At 39.3% G+C, this 24,347-nt stretch overlaps 1 protein-coding gene across 5 annotated transcripts in view; it reads left to right on the forward strand.

Moving 5' to 3' along the window:
• The window catches only part of Bruce (BIR repeat containing ubiquitin-conjugating enzyme), a 129,997-nt gene that overhangs the window by 62,000 nt on the left and 43,650 nt on the right, over positions 1-24,347 (forward strand). For 4 of the 5 annotated variants that reach the window (XM_071691728.1, XM_071691731.1, XM_071691732.1 and 1 more), the window contains 12 exons: positions 731-909; positions 5,628-5,885; positions 8,154-8,322; positions 8,473-8,877; positions 10,016-10,151; positions 14,855-15,098; positions 17,019-17,132; positions 17,329-17,474; positions 19,009-19,132; positions 20,928-21,032; positions 21,279-21,546; positions 23,415-23,623. In XM_071691728.1, coding sequence (XP_071547829.1) covers positions 731-909; positions 5,628-5,885; positions 8,154-8,322; positions 8,473-8,877; positions 10,016-10,151; positions 14,855-15,098; positions 17,019-17,132; positions 17,329-17,474; positions 19,009-19,132; positions 20,928-21,032; positions 21,279-21,546; positions 23,415-23,623 — 2,357 coding nt within the window. The remainder of the gene's footprint in view (positions 1-730; positions 910-5,627; positions 5,886-8,153; positions 8,323-8,472; positions 8,878-10,015; positions 10,152-14,854; positions 15,099-17,018; positions 17,133-17,328; positions 17,475-19,008; positions 19,133-20,927; positions 21,033-21,278; positions 21,547-23,414; positions 23,624-24,347) is intronic. The other variant, XM_071691730.1, reaches the window with a different exon arrangement.

Raw genomic sequence — 24,347 nt, forward strand, 5'->3', positions numbered from 1 at the left:
TTTCCTCATTAGCAAAGTAAGGTTAAGAACAGAGGATGAGCATTAGAAGGAATATCCTCACTTGGCTCTGTTCCCTCTTTTGGAAAATCAAAAGGGGAGGGAAGGATTTCCAGCCCCCCATTCCCTCCCCTTTTAGGTGCCATCTACGACACGCAGTGAATAGTGGGAAGTATTCTTCCTCCCCTATCCCCATGAAAGTGGAAGTGAGGCACAGGGTGGGGGAGGGGACAAAGGTTCTAGGAGCAATGAAGAATGTGTTGGAGAGAATGTTATCTTGGAGAGCAGAAACTGGTATGTTTGAAGGAATAGTAGTTCCAACAGAGTTATATGGTTTTGAGGCATGGCCTGTAGATAGGGTTGTATGGAAGAGGGTGGATGTGTTGGAAATGAAATGGTTGAGGACAATATGTGGTGTGAGGTACTTAGATCAAGTAAGTAATGAAAGGGTAAGAGACATGTGTGGAAATAAAAAGAGTGTGGTTGAGAGAGCAGAAGAGAATTTGTTGAAATGGTTTGGACATGTGGAGAGAATGAGTGAGGAAAGATTGACAAAGAAGGATATATGTGTCAGAGGTAGAGGGAACAAGGAGAAGTGGGAGACCAAATTGGAGGTGGAAGGATGGATTAGCTCATGAAATACATTTAGACAAAACACAATTTATTTATCTACATTCTGTTTGTTTACCCCTCACAGTCCAAAAGAAATATAATTATTCTCTTTATGTTGTAGGTGGACGATGGACATGGTTGACAGCAGAGACCTGTCTTCAGAGACGAGGATCTGAAGCAACCAGAAGTGCACCACGATCATCGAGAGAAAGATTAAGAAAGAGACTTGTACATCATCAGAAGCAACAGTTAGTTAATCTAGATACTGCAACAAAATCCTTGGGAGAGGTTGGTTCTTGGGTAAATGTTTTCTGTTTGTTGTTCATCCTAGTTGGCCAAAGGACCCCCACCCCACCTGCCTTTTTTTTTTTAACCCCCTTAAAAGGTTTTAAGGTGATATGCACATGATCTATACAGTACACTCTTGATGTTGCCGTAACATAAAACCTTATAAACCAGCTGCCAAATAATTTGATTTATGCATCCATACGATCTATATACAGTACACTCTTGATGTTGCCGTAACATAAAACCTTATAAACCAGCTGCCAAATAATTTGATTTATGCATCCATATTGGTCTTCATGGACCAAGATTTTTTTGAAGAGTGAGATTGGCCATTCAGTGACAGACAGGTTAAGAGTGGGAGAATTAACTCTTATGAAACAGAGGAAACAAGTAGCTTCATGTTTCTTCATATCGTTTTTTTCATGTTTAATCCTCTTTGATTCAAATGTACTTCTTAGATAGGGATTTCCTTCTTATTGCAGCTTTGTGCTTTCAATGGGAAGTAAAAAATTAATGAATTAGTGCAATTTCTCAGAAGAACACAGTGTATAGTTTTCAAACAGATTTGCAGAAATGGTGCATTGGAGTTTATTTAGATGATTATGATTTTCTATTTTTTTTTTTCTTAATTTTGGCAATCATTGCTTAAAGCTGAATGGTCTGTGTTAGATATGTTTTTCATTGTATTACATCTTTGTATGCATTATCAGGAAGCCAGAACAGCCATGCATTTGGTTGAAATCAGTCCCAAGTAGGAATAGATAACACTGTAATGTAGTTGGCAGTTGAGAAGAATAGGCTGTATTCATTATTCAAGTCATGTTATAAGCACTTCAGATTACCCCTGCTATTATGGCTGAATCTTAGTGTAGGTAGGTAGATACTTTCCGTTATTCACATATCGTCCCTCCCCTCTTTTTTTTTAATGCTACTGCAGTTTTTGTTTTGCTATATAAAAATTTCACTTTAAGAGAAAAGGGATGTCAACTACAGTATGGTTAGGTGTCTATATTATTGCTAGGTGTCTACATTATTGACCATATACTTTATTCTAAACCTAGACAGTATGTTGCATTTTTTATTATAATTCTTAAGTGTACTCTTTTCTGCTGCAGAACTCCTCATATCTTCTATCATTATTCTTTCAACTTGCATCATATTTCCATCCTTTAAGATTGTAGTCTCAGTATAGCTATGATATCCCTTTGCTTCTTCTTTCCATATGTTTGAGATAGTACATTTACCAAGGTAGCTGTTGGTAGTCAGCCAACGACCAGGGAGGTATATTACCAGTACTACCTACCTGGTATCAGGAGTACACTGTAGTGATGGCTGTGTTGTGAGCCAGCACTTCAGTGGTTGTCAATTTGCTCTTCTTTGACCCAGGTAACTGTCTTTTCTTTCTGCCTTTGCCTTACCCACACATGGAATCCAGGCACTTGTTCAAAAAAAAAAACAATCTTTCCTTGTCACACATAACATTTGACGATGCATAACTCACACAGCTCATTCTTCGTCACACTAGAATTTCGCGTGTTGAGTGCTGTTTAGTAACCTGCCTTTTGGGAAAATGGTTGGAGCAATACATAGTAGTAGGTAGGAGCATTAGGTAGAAATAGTAAGTAGGAACATTAGATAGAAGCATTAGTTAGAGTCATTAGTAACACTTGGTTGAAGCCTCTACAGACACTGCACTAGATTGCCTTTTGCTGGTGACCTTTTATGTTGAGGCACTAAAGGCTAAGAAATGGCACTGGAGTACACTAGTTATGGAAACCCATTGGCATGGCCACCCTTTGGAGGGAGTTCCAAAAGGGAACAAGTGTCAGAAATATAGATAGATAGGTAGATTACATTTATGCATGGTTAATCATACCACTTTATACTTCTCAAATATATTCTCTTTCTAACAGCTCTTTCTTTAAAAGTTTTCTTTTAAGGTTGTTCATTGATGTCTCGTTCCTCCTACATCCATCTTTTGTATTAGTATCTGACAGTTAATTTCCACCCAGTCCAATGTTTGCAGGTACTCGAAGGAATGAAGCATGTCTTCCCATTTTCTAAATTCCTAACACACTACAAAATTTTCTTAGTAGCACATCTCATATGATATCCTCTCCTTTAAGTATGTCAAGAGCACACAACGTCACTTATTACCAAGATGGTGTCTTCCGAGTTCATCTATTTTCCATCTTTTAGAACCTCATCAGCAACTAATTTTGCCTGTGTTGAGCAGTTTGTCACTCATTCTACTACACTTCTTATTCCAAGACCCATTGCAAATCACATTCCAATTCTTATATTATGCTGGACACTTCCAGTGTATAACAAACATCACCATTCACCACCACTTTTTATGATAACATGAGCCTTTACAAGTGCAAGAGCTTTTGCCTGCATACAGTTAACAATCACTTTCCTATCTAGCTATTATCTCTGTCTCTAATGCTTGTTCCAACTGGAACACCCTCAATGGGGTGGTCATGGCAGTAGAGTCTCCATAATTAATGGACTCCAGTGCTGCTTCTTATCCTTTAGTGCCTCACTCTTAACAGACCACTGGCAAAGGTCAACTCTAGCTCAGTATTTGCAGATCTCCTGCCTAATGTTCCCACTGACTACTACTACTTAATGCTTTTGCCTACTTCTTCCTACGTACTACTTCTGTCTACTGCCCCTACCACAATGCTTACCACAGTAAGATCTACAGTTACAAAGAATGAGCTGTTTGAGTTGAATGTTGGCAAGTTTATGTGTTACAAGGAGAGATTGTGTATTTGTAGACAGAAAGCCAGTAGTCTACATGTGGCTGAAGCATAAAGGAAAGACAGCTACCTAGGTCAGAGGAGTGCAACTTGACAAGAACTGAAGTGCTGGCTGACTATGTAACTGTCACTGACCCTCCTGATACCCAGGCGGGTAGTATTGGTAACATACCTCTCCGGTCATTGGCTGCCTAACAACTGATACCTACCAATAATTCATGATTAGTATTGTGGTCAATGCCAGTGTTTTCTTTATTATAATGAATATTTTTCTTCAGGGCAACCTCTTCTCAAGAGGGATACAACTTTATTGATATATTTCCCTTTGGAGCTGGCTGTTCCAAGATCACTATGTAAGCCTTGATATGCAGCATCATTAAATGTGATATCCTTTAGATATTTGACATCCTGTTAGTGCATATAACACAGCCATTCATTTCATTGTATTCCATGCACACCTCTCACTTGGCTGAATGTTCAGGCCCATTCTCAAAGTCTAATTCACTCCATCATTCCAACTCTAGACATGCAAAAGCTTCAGTGTTACAGCTTTCCAAATTGTGAAAATTATTACTTTTTATTTTTTTTTTTTTTTTTTTTTTTTTTTTTTTTTTTTTTTTTTTTTTATATACTTTGTCGCTGTCTCCCGCGTTTGCGAGGTAGCGCAAGGAAACAGACGAAAGAAATGGCCCAAACCCCCCCCCCCCATACACATGTACATACACTCGTCCACCCACGCAAATATACATACCTACACAGCTTTCCATGGTTTACCCCAGACGCTTCACATGCCTTGCTTCAATCCACTGACATCACGTCAACCCCTGTATACCACATGACTCCAATTCACTCTATTTCTTGCCCTCCTTTCACCCTCCTGCATGTTCAGGCCCCAATCACACAAAATCTTTTTCACTCCATCTTTCCACCTCCAATTTGGTCTCCCTCTTCTCCTCGTTCCCTCCACCTCCGACACATATATCCTCTTGGTCAATCTCTCCTCACTCATTCTCTCCATGTGCCCAAACCATTTCAAAACACCCTCTTCTGCTCTCTCAACCACGCTCTTTTTATTTCCACACATCTCTCTCACCCTTACGTTACTTACTCGATCAAACCACCTCACACCACACATTGTCCTCAAACATCTCATTTCCAGCACATCCATCCTCCTGCGCACATCTCTATCCATAGCCCACGCCTCGCAACCATACAACATTGTTGGAACCACTATTCCCTCAAACATACCCATTTTTGCTTTCCGAGATAATGTTCTCGACTTCCACACATTTTTCAAGGCTCCCAAAATTTTCGCCCCCTCCCCCACCCTATGATCCACTTCCGCTTCCATGGTTCCATCCGCTGACAGATCCACTCCCAGATATCTAAAACACTTCACTTCCTCCAGTTTTTCTCCATTCAAACTCACCTCCCAATTGACTTGACCCTCACCCCTACTGTACCTAATAACCTTGCTCTTATTCACATTTACTCTCAACTTTCTTCTTCCACACACTTTACCAAACTCAGTCACCAGCTTCTGCAGTTTCTCACATGAATCAGCCACCAGCGCTGTATCATCAGCGAACAACAACTGACTCACTTCCCAAGCTCTCTCATCCCCAACAGACTTCATACTTGCCCCTCTTTCCAGGACCCTTGCATTTACCTCCCTTACAACCCCATCCATAAACAAATTAAACAACCATGGAGACATCACACATCCCTGCCGCAAACCTACATTCACTGAGAACCAATCACTTTCCTCTCTTCCTACACGTACACATGCCTTACATCCTCGATAAAAACTTTTCACTGCTTCTAACAACTTTCCTCCCACACCATATATTACTTTTTATATCAATTGTTTTACCTTATACTATGTAAGAGTGTCCCTAAATTGCACATAATCTTTTTCCTTTTGTTTTAAAGAGTGCATTGCCAAGTATTTTCTCTTTGTTACAGCAAGTACTAGCTGGATTAAGTGGTGAGATATACCAAAAACTTGACACTATCCGGCGGTCAATTGTCAGACGATATTCCCGTACAACTTCTGCCTCATCTAGTGGGGGTGGAGCACGTAAAGATGACAGTGATCCGTCAGGAGATGCCTTCATGCCTTTAGATCGTACCACTGCCCTCTCAGTGGCACATGGACTTATTAAGTTGCTGATGAACACAAGTTCACCCTGTTGTGTCGACTCTTTTCTTCTTACCTGTAAGGTGAGGTTCCCGTTTAACAGTAGTTCAGAAAATGAGTATTTAATTGTTAAGGTTTGTTCTATTTATGTTATATGATCAGCAAATAATTATTACGCATTGTAGCATGCCTCACTTACTTCATACATCTAGTCAGCCAAAGTAAGGGCATCATGATTGAGGAAACTTAGATATAGGAGTTGTAAAGATTTAAGAAATGATAAGTCATAAGATCTTAATTTGTTGAGTAAGTGTAAAGCACCTGTAATTAGGGCTGCATAATGAAGATTGCCACATATTTATATACATCCTATAAAAACAGTATCAGTGGAGGCAGTCAACAATATTTAGACAAGAACACAAGAACACCTCTGAGAGCAGTACCAGTAATACCTTTAACTTCTATTGATTGGCATAGCATCGTTTTTCTTGCAAGAGCCATTGTACAGTTGATATAGAAATTTAGTGTGTGTGTGTGTCATTCTTTGTGTGTATGCACTATGAAGTGGGAGTATGTTAGTCCACCCTCATGCCTACTAATTTTTAGTGTATATATTGATCAGTAATCATCAGGCTTTTGAAGTTTCCATTTATTATTAGCCTTCCTGGCCAAAGGCCATGTGAACTTCATCCATCACTTGGCACCTGCCATGCCATCTGTTCCCCAGTTTTGTAACTTGTCTGTCACCTTTTAACATCTCAGCCTTTCATGACACTACTTTAGTGAGCCAGTAGGGATTAGGCTTAACAAGAACTTTCTTTAGGCAGTGCTTTTTCAAAATATTGTTCAGAGACCCTCCCCATTCAGGTTGGCCACTGTTATCAAAGTCATTCATCTTTTGTCTAGCAACTGTTCACATATTAGTTTCTGAAACTTCGGTGTCAGCTTGAACCTAACTTGGGTGGGATGATTCGTGGGTGATGGTTCCTATTGAAATTAGCCCATTGATCTCGGCCACCAAGGCAGTTTTGCCTGAAAGTCATAGCTGTCTGGCCTTTTTCGTATCTAGGTTTTGTCAGACACCACTGGGATATCTAGAAGGAAATGGGAGGATTATGGTCCTTATTGGTAATTTAGAAACTTTTTTATTTCATAAGTGTTTGCTGTTTCCTGCGTCAGCAAGTTAGCTCCAAAAACAAAGAAATGGCCTCATTCATTCACATCCAGTCTTTAGTTGTCATGCATAATACTCCGAAACTAGAGCCCTTATTCTTACCCAGGCTAAATGGATGTTTCCATAGTTTCCCCAGACCGCTTCACATGCCCTAGTGCAGTCTATTGATGATATGTCAATCCCTTGTATACCACATCGCTCCAACTTGCTCTATCCCTTTCATGCCTCACACTCTCCTGCATGTTCAGGCCCCAAATGATCAGAGCATCTTTTTGTTTTTTCATTTATTAGGTTAAGAAAAACTATTCACACCATTTTCTTTCATAAGAATTATGAGATAAGCATTCTTTTAGGAAAAGCATATTGTTTATTGGACTCCAATGCATATAGTTAGGAAAATTGTTATATTAAAATTTACTACTCAGAATTCATGTAGTTAAAAGATAATCTATATATTTTACTATCCTTTTATTTCCTAGAAGGAGACCTTGGGGAGAGGCTAGAAATCATCCTCTCCAGGTTTTATTTTTCCCAAAGAAGGAACAGAGAAGGGGACCAAGAGAGGATTTTCCCTCTAAGTCTCAGTCTCTCTGTTCTTGATGCTACCTCGCTAATGTGGGAAATTGCAAATATATATGAAAAAATCTTCAGATGGGAATAGTCACCCTTAGGCTCTATTTAAGTGGATATTTTGAAAAGATATGATCAGAAAGTTATATTAATATAAGAGAGTGCATTTTGTGAAGATTTGGCACCCCCTCCACTCCTATACAAAAAAGAATTATATACAGTAAATTAGAAGGGTAACAGTGGAAAAATGAAATGTATATTTCATTGGTTTGTACTTTTAAACTTGGAACAGAAGTAGCTTAAATGACTTAGTGACTTAAAATTCTCATATTCTAACAGGATTTTTCCATTACTCGTTCTGTAATCAAACGTAATTATAATTTGCATACATATTATTTGCTTGATTTGCTATTTTCATGGTGTGAAATCAGATGCATAACCTCTGGAGTGAGGTCTTGCAGGCATATTCCCATGTTTAGACTCTGGGAAGCACGCACACACACACACACACACACACACACACACACACACACACACACACACACACACACACACCACTCCATTTGTAAAAAGCACTGAGAGATAATTCTAGCTTTTCTCAAAACAGGTTATTGGAGGACTTGTGAGTGTGGTGAGACCTAGTCCCTCAGTAACAGAGATTGTAACCCGCACACAACTTGGAGCATTGTTACGACATGCCCTCACACTAGATACTACTTGGGGAGCCCCATGGGCCCTCCATGCTCTTACGTGTCTGTTGCAAGATATTCTTGAAGGTAATGTGAATAAGGATATAGGATTAATGAGTCTTTCATAATGTTGTATGTATGATTTTCACTTGCCTTTAGAAAAATCATTTTTCAGTCATAAAAGATTCTTTAATCTCATGTATCACGTATTGTTAGAATATTTCATTTGGTTTGCAGGTGAGCGTCTTTATGGTAATGTGGTGGTGAATGCAGACCAACATAGGGACGAAGCAGATAATTTTGACATTGTACTGGATACTGCAAGGAGTAATGTATCATGTAATGCAGCAGGGCCATCTGGTACCCCAGGGACTTCAACATCTGGAGGTGCTTCAGGTGGTGCTGCTGGACAGTCAGGATCGTGTTTAGCTGGAGCATCAGGAGGAGGTGATGCAGTTTCTGCAGCCAATGGGACAGCTAGTGAAGGCATTGGAAGTCCTCCTCAGGACAGTGCCACACCCCTTGGGCAATGTGTAGCCACTCAGAGCAGTCAGGTTGATCAGTCAGCAACTCCTCTGACTCCTCCCATGGTTAGCATGGCCACAGCTCACTACCGCACCTTAGAGGAGGAGGATATGCCAGGTAGCTAACCTAATGATATCTCTTGTATTTAAACACATCTGTAGTATTAATACATTATTATTATTATTATTATTATTATTATTATTATTATTATTATTATTATTATACATATCGCTGTTTCCTGCATCAGCAAGGTAGCACCAGGAAACGGACGAAGAATGACCCATCCACTCATATACACATACATATAAACGCCCACATACATGCATACATATACCTATCAGCATATACATACACATATGCAGACATTACATATATATGCATGTACATATTTTATACTTGCTTGCCTTCATCCATTGCTGTTGCTACCCTGTCCCACAGGAAAACAGCATCGCTATCCCCTGCTTTAGTGAGGCAGCACCAGGAATACAAACAAAAGGCCACATTAGTTCACACTCAGTCTCTAGCTGTCATGTGTAATGTGCCAAAACCACAGCTCCCTTTCCACATCCAGGCCCCACAGACCTTTCCATGGTTTACCTCGGACGCTTCACGTGCCCTGGTTCAATCCATTGACAGCTCGTCGACCCCGGTATACCACATTGTTCCAGTTCACTCTATTCCTTGCATGCCTTTCACCCTCCTGCATGTTCAGGCCCCGATCACTCAAAATCTTTCTCACTCCATCTTTCCACCTCCAATTTGGTCTCCCACTTCTCGTTCCCTCCACCTCTGACACATATATCCTCTTGGTCAATCTTTCCTCACTCATTCTCTCCATGAGACCAAACCATTTCAAAACAGCCTCTTCTGCTCTCTCAACCACCCTCTTTTTATTACCACACATCTCTTACCCTTTCATTACTTATTATATTTTCATACTATTCACCATTTCCCGCGTAAGCCAGGTAGCATTAAGAACAGAGAACTGGGCCTTTAAGGGAATATGTACATGTGTATGTGGGTGGGTTGGGCCATTCTTTCATTTTCATCTGTTTCCTTGTGCTACCTCACTAACACGGGAGACAGCAACAAAGTATAGTATAAATATAAATGAATATGTGTGTGTGTATGAGTGGATGGGCCATTCTTCATCTGTTTCCTGGCGCTACCTCACTGACGCGGGAAACGGCGATTAAGTATCATGAAATATAGATATAGATATGTTTTTTCAGAATATATTTGTAATTTTCTCTAGGCAAGTATTCATTCCTGGACCTAGATGACAGTTCAGAGAGTGAAGACATGATCGGAGAATACTTAGCAGATATGCAGCCATGTTTTGGAGGGTCAGCCAACAATGCTCTCTCGTCTATTGAACTGGCTATGTCCAAGTAAGTTTCTTGTATGTTTTAGAAATATGCAATGCCATTCATTTTGAATATAGGCATAGTAGTTTTACTTTATTCTGGTTTTTGCATGTTAACCATGAAATACTGCTTAAGTAACATGCATTAGGGAACTCTGGATAGTCTTTGGTATTATCATTCAAAGAGATTTGCATACTGTATTTTTTGAAGCCTGAAGTATGAGCTTAGAGTTAACATATGTGTGATATTGCCTGTATTGACAGCCAGAATAAAGTATTTGAAGAAATTGTCTTAGAAAATGTTATTTGTGCAAAAATGCTCTGTGTCTCATGGATGCATTTAGGATATGTTGGATATAGTTGAAAGAAGACCAAGAGATAATGTATTTAAATGCAGATAGAAAAAGGTTGAGAGTAAATGTGAATAAGAGCAAGGGTATTTGGTTCATTAGGGTTGAGGGACAGGTTGATTGGGATGTAAGTTTGAATGGAGAAAAATTGCAGGAAGTGAAGTGCTTTAGATATCTGTGGGTGGAATCAGCAGCAAATGGAACTATGAAAGCAGAAGTGAGTCATGGTTGGGGAGGGGGCGAAGGTTCTTGGAGCGATGAAGAATGTGTGGAAGGAGAAAATGTTATCTTGGAGAGCAAAAATGGATATGTTTGAAGGAATAGTACTTCCAACAATGTTATATGGTTGTGAGACATGAGCTATAGATAGGGTTATATGGAGGAGGGTGGATGTGTTGGAAATGAAATGTTTGAGGACAGTATGTAGTGTGAAGTGGTTTGATCAAGTAAGTAATGAAAGGGTAAGAGAGATGTGTAGAAATAAAAAGAGTGTGGTTGAGAGAGCTGGAGAGGGTTTGTAGAAATGGTTTGGACATATGGAGAGAATGAGTGAGGAAAAATTGACAAAGAGGGTATGTGTCAGAAGTGGAAGGAACAAGGAGAAGCGGGAGACCAAATTGGAGGTGGAAGGATGGAGCGAAAAGGATTTTGAGTGATTAGGGCCTGAACATGCAGGAGGGTGAGAGGTGTGCATGGATTTGAGTGAATTGGAACGTTGTATTGGGGCCTGAACATACAGGAGGGTGAGAGGTGTGCATGGAATTGATTGAATTGGAACGATGTGGTATATTGTGGGTGACATGCTGTCAGTGGACTGAACCAGGGCATTTGAAACATCTGGGGTAATCCATGGAAATGTCTGTGGGGCCTGGATGTGAATAAGGAGCTATGGTTTCGGTGCATTACACATGACAGCTAGAGACTGAGTGTGAATGAATGTGGCCTTTTTTGTCTGTTTTCCTGGTGCTACCTCACTGAAGCAGGGGGTTGCAATGCTGTTTTCTTTGGGGGGGGGGGGGGGGGGGGGGGGGGGGTGTAGTGCCAGGAATGTATAAGACAAGCAAGTATGAATGTGTACATGTGTATATATGTATATATCATGTATGGAGGGATGTCTGATCATTATCTTGTGGAGGCTAAGGTGAAGATTAGTATGGGTTTTCAGAAAAGAGGAGTGAATGTTGGGGTGAAGAAGGTGGTGAGAGTAAGTGAGCTTGGGAAGGAGACCTGTGTGGGGAAGTACCAGGAGAGACTGTGTACAGAATGGAAAAAGGTGAGAACAATGGAAGTAAGGGGAGTCGGGGAGGAATGGGATGTATTTAGGGAATCAGTGATGGATTGCGCAAAAGATGCTTGTGGCATGAGAAGAGTGGGAGGTGGGCTGTTTAGAAAGGGTAGTGTGTGGTGGGATGAAGAAGTAAGAGTATTAGTGAAAGAGAAGAGAGAGGCATTTGGACGATTTTTGCAGGGAAAAAATGCAATTGAGTGGGAGAAGTATAAAAGAAAGAGACAGGAGGTCAAGAGAAAGGTGCAAGAGGTGAAAAAAAGGGCAAATGAGAGTTGGGGTGAGAGACTATCAGTAAATTTTAGGGAGAATAAAAAGATGTTCTGGAAGGAGGTAAATAGGGTGCGTAAGACAAGGGAGCAAATGGGAACTTCAGTGAAGGGCGTAAATGGGGAGGTGATAACAAGTAGCGGTGATGTGAGAAGGAGATGGAATGAGTATTTTGAAGGTTTGTTGAATGTGTCTGATGACAGAGTGGCAGATATAGGGTGTTTTGGTCGAGGTGGTGTGCAAAGTGAGAGAGTTAGGGAAAATGATTTGGTAAACAGAGAAGAGGTAGTAAAAGCTTTGCGGAAGATGAAAGCCGGCAAGGCAGCAGGTTTGGATGGTATTGCAGTGGAATTTATTAAGAAAGGGGGTGACTGTATTGTTGACTGGTTGGTAAGGTTATTTAATGTATGTATGACTCATGGTGAGGTGCCTGAGGATTGGCGGAATGCGTGCATAGTGCCATTGTACAAAGGCAAAGGGGATAAGAGTGAGTGCTCAAATTACAGAGGTATAAGTTTGTTGAGTATTCCTGGTAAATTATATGGGAGGGTATTGATTGAGAGGGTGAAGGCATGTACAGAGCATCAGATTGGGGAAGAGCAGTGCGGTTTCAGAAGTGGTAGAGGATGTGTGGATCAGGTGTTTGCTTTGAAGAATGTATGTGAGAAATACTTAGAAAAGCAAATGGATTTGTATGTAGCATTTATGGATCTGGAGAAGGCATATGATAGAGTTGATAGAGATGCTCTGTGGAAGGTATTAAGAATATATGGTGTGGGAGGCAAGTTGTTAGAAGCAGTGAAAAGTTTTTATCGAGGATGTAAGGCATGTGTACGTGTAGGAAGAGAGGAAAGTGATTGGTTCTCAGTGAATGTAGGTTTGCGGCAGGGGTGTGTGATGTCTCCATGGTTGTTTAATTTGTTTATGGATGGGGTTGTAAAGGAGGTAAATGCAAGAGTCCTGGAAAGAGGGGCAAGTATGAAGTCTGTTGGGGATGAGAGAGCTTGGGAAGTGAGTCAATTGTTGTTCGCTGATGATACAGCGCTGGTGGCTGATTCATGTGAGAAACTGCAGAAGCTGGTGACTGAGTTTGGTAAAGTGTGTGGAAGAAGAAAGTTGAGAGTAAATGTGAATAAGAGCAAGGTTATTAGGTACAGTAGGGGTGAGGGTCAAGTCAATTGGGAGGTGAGTTTGAATGGAGAAAAACTGGAGGAAGTGAAGTGTTTTAGATATCTGGGAGTGGATCTGTCAGCGGATGGAACCATGGAAGCGGAAGTGGATCATAGGGTGGGGGAGGGGGCGAAAATTTTGGGAGCCTTGAAAAATGTGTGGAAGTCGAGAACATTATCTCGGAAAGCAAAAATGGGTATGTTTGAGGGAATAGTGGTTCCAACAATGCTGTATGGTTGCGAGGCGTGGGCTATGGATAGAGATGTGCGCAGGAGGATGGATGTGCTGGAAATGAGATGTTTGAGGACAATGTGTGGTGTGAGGTGGTTTGAGCGAGTAAGTAACGTAAGGGTAAGAGAGATGTGTGGAAATAAAAAGAGCGTGGTTGAGAGAGCAGAAGAGGGTGTTTTGAAATGGTTTGGGCACATGGAGAGAATGAGTGAGGAGAGATTGACCAAGAGGATATATGTGTCGGAGGTGGAGGGAACGAGGAGAAGAGGGAGACCAAATTGGAGGTGGAAAGATGGAGTGAAAAAGATTTTGTGTGATCGGGGCCTGAACATGCAGGAGGGTGAAAGGAGGGCAAGAAATAGAGTGAATTGGAGTCATGTGGTATACAGGGGTTGACGTGCTGTCAGTGGATTGAAGCAAGGCATGTGAAGCGTCTGGGGTAAACCATGGAAAGCTGTGTAGGTATGTATATTTGCGTGTGTGGACGTGTGTATGTACATGTGTATGGGGGGGGGGGTTGGGCCATTTCTTTCGTCTGTTTCCTTGCGCTACCTCGCAAACGCGGGAGACAGCGACAAAGTATAAAAAAAAAAAAAAAAAAAAAAAAAAAAAAAAAAAAAATCATGTATGTATATGTATATATTGATATGTATATATTTATGTATGTATGGCCATTTCATGTGTTGTGGGATGGCGATGGGAATGGATGAAGGCATCAAGAGTGAATATGTGCTTGTGTATATATATATATGTATGTGTCTGTGTATGTACATGTTTGTATATGTTGAAATGTATAGATATGTATTTATGTGTGTGGGGGCGTTTATGGTTATACATTGTGTGGGTGGGTTGGGCCATTCTTTCATCTGTTTCCATGCGCTACCTCGCTAACGCGGGAGACAGCAACAAAGTATGATAAAATAATATATATAGTATATGTACATGAGTGGATAGGCCATTCTTCATCTGTTTCCTGGCGCTACCTCGCTAATGTGGGAAACAGTGATTAAGTATAATTAATATAAGAAAAAGGTGACTGCTATAAGATACAAGGACAATAGAGGGAATACCTGGTTGAAAGTTGATGTTACTGTGAAGGAAAATGAAGAAGTGTGCCATGGGTTGCACTTAGCAGAGGTTCTGCTTTAGCCAGTGTGCTGTGAAATTGGAAAAGACACATACAGGAAAGATGCAGAGATAAATGACTGCTAGTAGTTTATTTGTTCTTCCTTTGCAGAGTAAACATGTAAAATATGTAAGATAAAGAGACAGGTAGCTTACATCTTATTACTTTATATTTCATTTCCTGCATGCATAGTAGGATCACGACAAGAGAATCTTCTCTGAATACTAAGTTTTCTGTAGGTGTAGGCACTGATAATGTTTTATATTTATTGAAATATTATTTTTATATTGTTTCAGCCTTCCTCCTCTATACCAACCAACTCCTCTCCTGAATCAGTCATCTTCCCGTGCTAACAAAGATTCACGTGTTGGTGACTTTGTGGGTGGCCCTCTAGCTAGCTCACACCCAGGGATGGATCATTCCACAGCTGTAGATGCTAGACTGGAGGCTGGAGTATCACTATTGTCAGAACTCAGATTACATATGATGGGTGCTGTCCACACTTCCAGGCTTAGCTTAGCAGTCACAGCCCCCTTAAAGGTATTTCATTAAAGCTAATTCCTTTGATGTAAAATGGACTTTGTTAGTATATGTCAGATCTACTGAAAACTTGTCTATCTTTTCTTAATGTACAGTAATGAGTATCATGCAGAATATATACATAATGCTTCAGTCACAACTTACAATCTCCCACAATTAGTCTAGTGTCATATATGTTATACAAATTGGGCAACTCTTATTCTCAGAGCTGATGGTTGCTTGGAACACTTTAGATATGTAAATTTTCCATGTGCACTTATTTTGCATAAGTTGAAATGCAAGGAGGGGAGGGTATCCAGCCACTGCTCCTTCCCGTTTAGTTGCCTTTTATGTCACAGGGAATATGGGGGTAGATTTCTTTCTACCCTACCCTAGGGATAAAGTGTGGAAAGGTTTGTGAGGCCTGGTTGTGGGTAGAGGGCTGTGATTTTGGTGCATTACACATGATGGCAAGAGAATGGATGTGAGCAGATGCAATTTTTTTTTTTTTTTTTTTTTCTTTTTTTTTTTTTTTTGTGTGTGTGTGTGTGTGTGTGTGTGTGTGGGTGGCACCACCTCACCAACACAGGAAATGGCAGTCAAGTATGAAAAAAAAATTGCAGGGGACTATTGAAATTTAGCTATTATGATTACAAATTTAGAAAGGGAAAACATTTAAAATATGACTTGAGCTCTCTCCAGACATGTGGTATAAAGCTGTGCAGCCATGAGGGCTCTGTGTATGATTGCATGATGAATGTGCTCTCCTTAAGAGTTTACCCTTTAGTGTCATTTTCAACACATTTTTTATTTTCTTATGGTATCACATTCATTGTCTAAGCCAAGATTCTTGATTCTTTGTTTAGTTTATTCTATATCGTGAATCGTTGATATCTAGTCACCACACTCACTTTGCCAAATTCTTTTAGCTTCTCTGATTTGGTGATAATAAAGATGGTTAAATGCTTCACTTTTTTGTTAGATTTTTGCCTCATGGTAAAACATTGTCTTTGCAAGACATAAGAGAGAATGCTTGAGCATTAGGAAGAATTCAATTAAAGGAAGCCAAAGATTCAGGCTATTGGCTGCTTGTAACCACTCTGTGGCAATCAGACCAAAAGTAGAACCATGTGGTCACTGTAAATAGAGATGTGTTGAGGATAGATGAACAGAGAATACTTTGCTGATGTCATCCAGACATTGTCTGATCATTGCTCTGAAATTCCAGTTTGGTTTTAGAGAAAACATCTTTTAGTCTAGAGTATGGAGAAAGTTTCTTGGAAGCATCCAGACATTGTTGATATTTAGTAGTTAGTGAAATTCTGGTTGTCCATTGTTTAGATGAATGAAGTTTCAGTGTAGTGGACTTCTGCAACAAAAAAAGAAATGTTTTAGGCCATCAGCTGATAGACTTCGAGAGACTTCGAGACAGATAAGCATAACAAAGTGAAAAGGGGTCTGTAAAAGCATTGTTTGCACATGACAGGCTAACCTTACCATAATGAGACTCCTGAGAAAACTTTATTTGTCCCTAGTCAGCTAGCCATACCTTGATAGGGAGGTTCACAATTGCAAACATTTTTCTTTAAGGCCAGTTTGTTGCACTTTAGCATTAGGGTTCCATGACATCATTAGAGGGGAGCTTTAGTTGTAAATGGTGATTCTGCTTGGCCAGCTCACCATGCATTTTTCAGAAAGCTCTTGTGAAAGCATTGATTGCATGACCAATTCACCATACTGTAATGAGAAGGTTCCATATGTGCTTGATATCAGTGTTATAGGTTTTATTAGAAGAATGTTCTGTATATGACCCTTTCACTGTTATAGTGAGTTTTTAATGAAATTTGACATAGTAGGTGACCAGCTTGTAGTGTTGTTGTGAGATTCCTATGAAAGTGTTTAATGAGGTATCCGTGATTTCTTGTTTTGCCCTGTGTGCAGGTTAACAGTGGTATATGGGCAGATGGAGAGGTATGTGGTCCAGGTGATCTTACTGCCAGTGTGGAACTGCTTACAGATGTATTTCAAAAGATTCTTCTGCACCTGTCTATGCAGGTAAGAACAGGTTTAAGAGAAAGGAAAATGAATGATTAAATGATGTGATCTTGCCTAAAACCAAAATGTTACAAACCATTTAACTGATAAAAAATGTTAATGGAGGTTTCTTTTTATTTTGCATTATGAATTTTTTTGTACTTCAGAGGTATTATTAAAGCAATCAGTATTTTGTGCAAGATATTTTCATTTGCAGTTTGATGGTAGTCATGTAGAGTCGGTACTGGGTTTATGGCTCAGTATTAACTTGGAGTTGGCTGGTGGCAAATACACTCCCTCTGTTGCCCCCACTGTACCTCTCACTCCAAGAGCAATTTCTGCACTCTTGGCAGCAGTTGTAAGGTATGTCAGTCACAGAATACTGAAGACTTCTGAGTATGAGAAACCAGTAAAACTTGCCAGATATGGGTTAGTTCTTTATATAGTTTGAATAAGTAGTATGTGGGCAATGTGCATTAAGTAGGTCACCCCATCCTATCAATATCTGATTCAGCTAACTCTTTCTGCCTAAGGGAAGGCATCCATCACATTCAGAATTGTCTGAATTTTTTTTTTTATACATAATGTTTACTAACTAAGAAGGAAGAAAGTGCTGAAATATGTATAAGAGTAATGTAGGCATTAATGTATGGAGCATGCGTTTGATAGACTTATCATTCCTCATTTTTGTATCTACATTATTTGCATTTTTCCTTTGATTGGAAGGACTCATGTCATAGTGTGCATCTGGTATCTGTGACAGTAATACACATGCCTCTGGCAATTACAGACATAATTGCACACATTGGCAGATTTTTCCATCATACACCTTTCATACACCTAGTCCCATTATCCTTACACTTTAGTGATGTATTGTCAGAGAATACATATAAAATGTTGATTATTTGATTTTATTACCAATGTCATATGACCTTTTCCTCTTTTTCACCAAAGTAGCATTCCATATTTGACATGTTTGTGATGTAATATGAAAACAAGAACATGTGGAAAGAGAGAACTTTATCTCAGAGCTAAAATGGGTATGTTAGAAGGAATAGTAGTTCCAACAGTATTATATGGTTGCGAGGCATGGACTGTAGATAGGGTTGTGCAGAGGAGGGTGGATGTGTTAGAAATGAAATGTGTAAGGACAGTATGTGGTGTGAGGTGGTTTGATTAAGTAATGAAAGGTTAAGAGAAATGTGTGGTAATAAAGAGTGTGGTTGAGAGAGCAGAAGAGGATGTGTTGAAATGGTTTGGACATATGGAGAGAATGAGTGAGGAAAGGTAAACAAAAGTGTAGGGAACAAGAAGAAGCAGGAGACCAAATTGGAGGTGGAAGGAGGGAGTGAAAAAGCTTTTGAGCAATTGGGGCCTGAACATGCAGCAGGGTGAGAGGCGTGCACAGAATTGAGTGAATGGGAACAGTGTGTTGTACTGGAGTTGACATGCTATCACTGGACTGAACCAAGGCATGTGAAACATCTAGGGTAAACCAAGGGAAGGTCTGTGGGGCCCAGATGTAGATAAGGAATTTTTGTTTCAGTGCATTATGCATGACAGCTAAAGAATGGATGTAAGCAGATGTGGCATTTCTTCTTATGTGTCTGGGCATTACCTTGCTGATGCAGGGGGTGACGATGCTGTTCCTTGTGGGGCAGGGTGGGAGTGGGAATGGATAAAGGTAAGCAAGTATGAACATGTACATATGTATATATGTATGCATGTATGTATATGTTTGTGTATGTGCGTGTATGTGTATGTGGTTGTCTGTTTCCTGTGGTCTTTGTCTGTTTCCTGGCACTACCTCCCTAACACGGGAAACAGCAATGAAGTATAATGAGTATAAAACTGTTTTTGTTGATTTTTGTCCATGATCTGGCTTTCCTAATTGTAGGAGTGGTAGTGTGAGTATGCGATGTTGGTGCCTTGTACTGCAGACACTGACGTTGTGTTGCAACCACACACCACAAGATCCTCTTCCCCACACCACAGCCGACCAATATGATCACATTGATCTGGTAAGTGTCTTACTGGAACTTTTATTTCATTTTATGGATGAGGCAGTAGTAACTGATCTATTATTTAGTTTTAGATTAGATTATCCCAACCACTTGCTATGGAAAAATATAAGGTTGTCAGAAGGGCAAAGATATGTTTAATTGTTAATGATATTGCAGTTTCTGTACTGTAAAATTTTCAGAAGATTCTTGCTTACCTACTGTCATGTCCAGGCATAGCAAATAGATTCTGCTAAGTCACCCTCACTAGTAAGGTATCAGCACTTGCAACTATCATTTATCATTTTCATCCATCTATTTATCTATCTATTTATTTCTCTGACATCCATTTCTTTTAGGAACTCCCATCAGTGTGATGGCCACAGCAAAAGAGCTTTCTCTTATGCCAGTCCTTCCTTGCCTCCCATGCATACACCATTCCATATGTTCTCATTTTCATTATATTTCCAATCAGATGTAAGTCAGCTGATCAGTATTTAAAGTTTTCCTCTGTTGCAAAAGACAGAATATCTTTAGTTAACATTATAAGAATGAGCATGATATTGCCATGCATTATGAAATTGGTATGGAGAAAGGTTATTGCAAGGGATGAGAATGTATTCTGTATTTCTTGACTTAGCTATTTGTTAGAGTAAATTGCAGATAAATTTTTAAGATCAAGTAACTAAGTGAAACACAAAGGAATACAAACTGCAATAGTCCACTGGGTCCCTGTGAGGGTGTTTGTGATGGTGAAAGAGACCACCAATTCTTAGATTAGTTTGGTATGAGTAGAATGGCATACATTTGAGACAAATAGAAATACCTGTAAAGTTTCATGTATCTAAGGAAGCACAAATATTATCACTTATGGATTTAGAGCAAATTATTTATCAAGGCTAATCTATACTGATCCATGGTGCTACTTTAAACTTCTTTAATTGGTAAATAATTCCATCAGTATATCTATGTCAACTTGAAGTTGCTAATGTTCAGTTATTGATAGATTTACATCCCATCTTAGTGTCATCTGGGAATTTTGATCTTACAACACAGTCCATTATGATTTATATATATGAGAAAGAGAAGCAGTCCCAAGACTGGTCTTTGTGGCATACCTATCACTATGTTTAATCATTCTGAGGCTTGACCATTTATCACTATTTGTTTCCAGCCAGTCGACTAGTCTCCTAACATGTAGGTACAACCCCATCTGCATCATGTAACTTAACTCTTGGTGGGAACTCTTGGTGCTGAACTATATCACATGCTTTCTTAAAACTTAAATAAATGAAGTCAGTGTTTGTGCTTTCATCATACTTTTTCATCATATTATAAAAGATCAAGTAGATTAGTCAAACTTGAATGATTTTGTTGAAAGCCATGCTGAAAATTGTATATTAAGTGGTGATCCTGTAATTGATTTACAATTCTGTCTCAAATCATAGTTTTCGTAAGTTTGCCAGTATAGATATTAAGCTAAACAGTAGGGAAGATGTAGAAAGTTTAACATGTGAATTATAAATGGGCAAAAGAGAATTTGATTGATTTCACCATGTTCTTGGGGTTATTAGCAGTATAACAGTGATGCCCTGATAAGTTACAGAAGGTAACTAGGACCAGTATAACACTTATTGAAAAGCGATAGGTCTTTAGATATAGATAAACAGAGGCATATGTATTAGACAGCCAACAATTTTTTTTTATGATTTAGGGTTCCAAGAATATTTGGTATTGAATTTGGTTTCAATGCAGTCAGTCCAGAAGCATAGGTTAAACGTCATATTATTATGAAATTTTTGTCTTTCATTTCTAGAGTGGAATGGCTATGAACATTGTTACAGATGTCAACTTTGTTCCAACACTACAGAAGCTGTTGACTGGATCGTGTGCCACAGGATCTGATATGAGAAGTGATGTGGTAAGTTTAGGACCGACTTGCTCTTTAGTCTCACAGTTACAGTGAGAAAGATAATACTTAAAAGATAGTAAATATGGAGGAACTGATTACACTTGAGCTTCATTTGCCCAAGTACTTAATGATATAGGAATTCTTTTTCCACAGTTTGAATGACATATTGCAGAATATGATGACTGTTGGTATAGCTATAGATGATTCAGTAATTTCTGTTTCCCAGGCAGGTATTAATCAGTTTTTATGTTTTAGGTTGGTAGCACAGTAACTGGGCTGTTGGAGGACTTGTTAGTTCGGCTACGTGTGCGATGTGATGTCATCAGTGTGACCAGTGTGCCTGGAACGACCCTAAAGCACTCTCTTCTTAGTTTAGTTTCACGCCTACTTAAACCTCAGGGAGCCATCTCATTATCTATGGGGCCACTGGATGCTCAGTGCTGCCTGCTAGGAACTCTTTTGTCTATGCATTATGATGGAATGGATCGTATGCATGTTCCATTAGCCATCATTAATTCTACAGGTGAGTACAAATTATTGATGCTGACTAATTTTGTATATTTTCAAGGCAGGCTTATGTGTGGTGGCTCTTTGTGATAGGGATAGGCCTTAGTGTGATCCCTTATATTGGCAGTTGTAAACTTCTTTCTTGGATTAAGTTACTTCATTTCATGACTTGGACCTTTTTTCTTCAAGACTTTTATTTGATTGCTGCCTTTCTTGAAACAGTTCAGACATTTTGTTGGTATATTTATTTATGTGTCCAATCCTTCCCCTTATACATTTTGGTTGGGCTAAGTACTTTTTGGCATGCAGTGAATGGGTACCCAGCCTCACCTTTCTTCATATATTATAAGTAAAGGCTCTGTTTCCTAGTTATTTAATGTGCAGAATTTTTTGGTACACTCAGTTTGGTGTCATATGATACTCATAGTATAGCATGTGTGTCTTGTAACCGTTGGGTCAAGAAAAAATTTCGTGCTTCATTATATTTTGTGCTCCACCTTGCTTCAGCAGTGATGAGTTCCTTCCCACATGCAGGTATACAGATGATCATATAGTTTCATTAGATGCTCATTATCCACACATCATTTAACCCATTCACTCTAACCAGATTGTATACACCCTTTCATTTTTTTCTGTTCCCTGTGACTGGATTTTTTTTTCTAAGAGTTCTTGAGATACCCACCTCTTCGTCTTGATGAAATATACAGTCATCAAATGCTTCTAGTAGCATTCCATACATTGTTACCACATGCTACAATCTTAATTTTTCCATATATTGGTCATTCTTCATGAAGTCTTCAAGGAGACCATACAAGAGATGCACCCTCACATTATGTAAGAAATTTGTGATGTTGTGACTCTCTTACAAGATAATAGTTATTTGTGATGAAAACCCATAGTAATCATTTTTATTTGTGACAAAAACACTTCCAGAGATAATAGCTTTCTCGCTATATATCTGATAGTACTCCTGAGTACCTCAAAGTACAAGAAGTTAAATGATGAACTGTTGAACTAATGTGAGAATGAAATCTTGGATGTTAAGTTTTTGGAAATTGATATTAGCAGGTGCATTTGATTAGGGAAAACTCATCTCCATGACCAAATGGGATTCTAGCCATATGGCACAAGTACATCGCATTTTTTGACTGAAAAGCTGCATTTAATATTGAATTTGTGTGAGCTATCAACATTAGATTTAGGTGGGTGACTCTTGCACTGGATGCTTGGTTATCTCTTTCCTGGAAAGTCTGCTGTTTTGTTTCAGAGCTACAAAAATGAAGTTAAAGTTATGCTGCTTGGCATTTCTCAGGGTGAAATGCTAAGCTTCACCTCATTTAATGTACTAATCAGTGCATTACTGATTTCAGTTCAGTCAGTCCTAGGAATGTCACTGTTAGTTATGCTGATGATAGTATTTTACACACCAAAACATACTGTGACATGCAAGCTATTCTTAGCTTAATACATACAGCCTGTGATATCATAGAAGTCCAAGGTGTTAAAAGACAATTTGGTAATGGTAAGAGTCAATCATTGAAACTGAAAATTGCATTGAATATATCTTCTAGAAGTATCTTGGTATGTCAGTCCCATGTACTGCAGTTGCAGTATAAAAACAGAATCAACATTATACAGATAGAATCAGAGCTCTTAGAGTTGCTGCTGGGACATTAGGTAGGAACCTCTGGAAACACAGCACTAGAGTTCCCCTCTGATAGGGGTCTGTTAAAGTTGAGGCACTAAAGGTTAAAGAGTGGTACTGAAGTTCACCAGTTATGTAGACTTTTGCCATAGCCACCCTTACGAGGGAGTTTATGAAAGGAACAGGTGTCATAGATATATATAGATAGATAATGTACATTGTGTATCTTTTTCTTTCAGTCATCTTGGTTCATGGCCATCTCATGTCAAGTGAAGGAGTAACATATGGAGCAACTAATCAGAATGCAACCATGTTGGGAGGTCTTTTTGCCTCAGTACTTGGCTCAGATGGTCGTCAAGGGCCAGCACCATCTCGCCTGGCTCTCCTTTGTTCACTTCTAAACCTTTCTCGCAAACTGGCACAAACTCCCCTTGTCACTCCTCCCCAGGTGAGTTATGCTTTATACATTGATTATAGTACTTACATTTTTTTTCATAAATATTTGCAATTTCCTGCATTACCGAGGTAGCGTTAAGAACAGAGGACTGAGTCTTAGAGGGAATATCCTCACTTCTCTGTTCCTTCTTTTGGAAAATTAAAAACAGGAGGGGAGGATTTCCAGCCCCTTGCTCCCTCCTCTTTTAGTTGCCTTCTATGACTTGCAGGGAATACGTGGGAAGTATTCTTTCTCCCTCCTCCCCAGGAATATATACTATGAGTTATGTTTGATTTTTTTGGGTAAGGATGAGGAATGACGGTGATAAAGTTTGTAAGGAAGTACACACCTCTTGACCATGTTTAGAGAACATTCTGCATGTGCCATTCTCTACAAACTAGGGAAATGTCACATGGAGGTACAGTAATAGAGGTTAGACAAATTAGGTACAGTATTTGGTAACAGACTATTATTAGTCTCAGTTTAACTTTCTAATCCTTTGATTATTCTATGAAACTTAGGCATGTTCCGTATCTCATATGTCGGAACAGTTTTATGAAAGAAATGTTATGTAAAGTTATTTGGAAAAACAAACAACTAATAGTTATTTAGAAGCAAGAGCTTATGTTGAGTTGAGCAGTGATGTGGAATTATCCTTATTATATTTAGGAAAGCATATAAACATAAGACAGGATAATGATAAGTTGTGATACTTCAAGGCAATACTTCAACACAC

Source organism: Panulirus ornatus, chromosome 51, assembly GCF_036320965.1.
Source record: "Panulirus ornatus isolate Po-2019 chromosome 51, ASM3632096v1, whole genome shotgun sequence".
NCBI classification, from domain to species: Eukaryota; Metazoa; Arthropoda; class Malacostraca; order Decapoda; family Palinuridae; genus Panulirus; species Panulirus ornatus.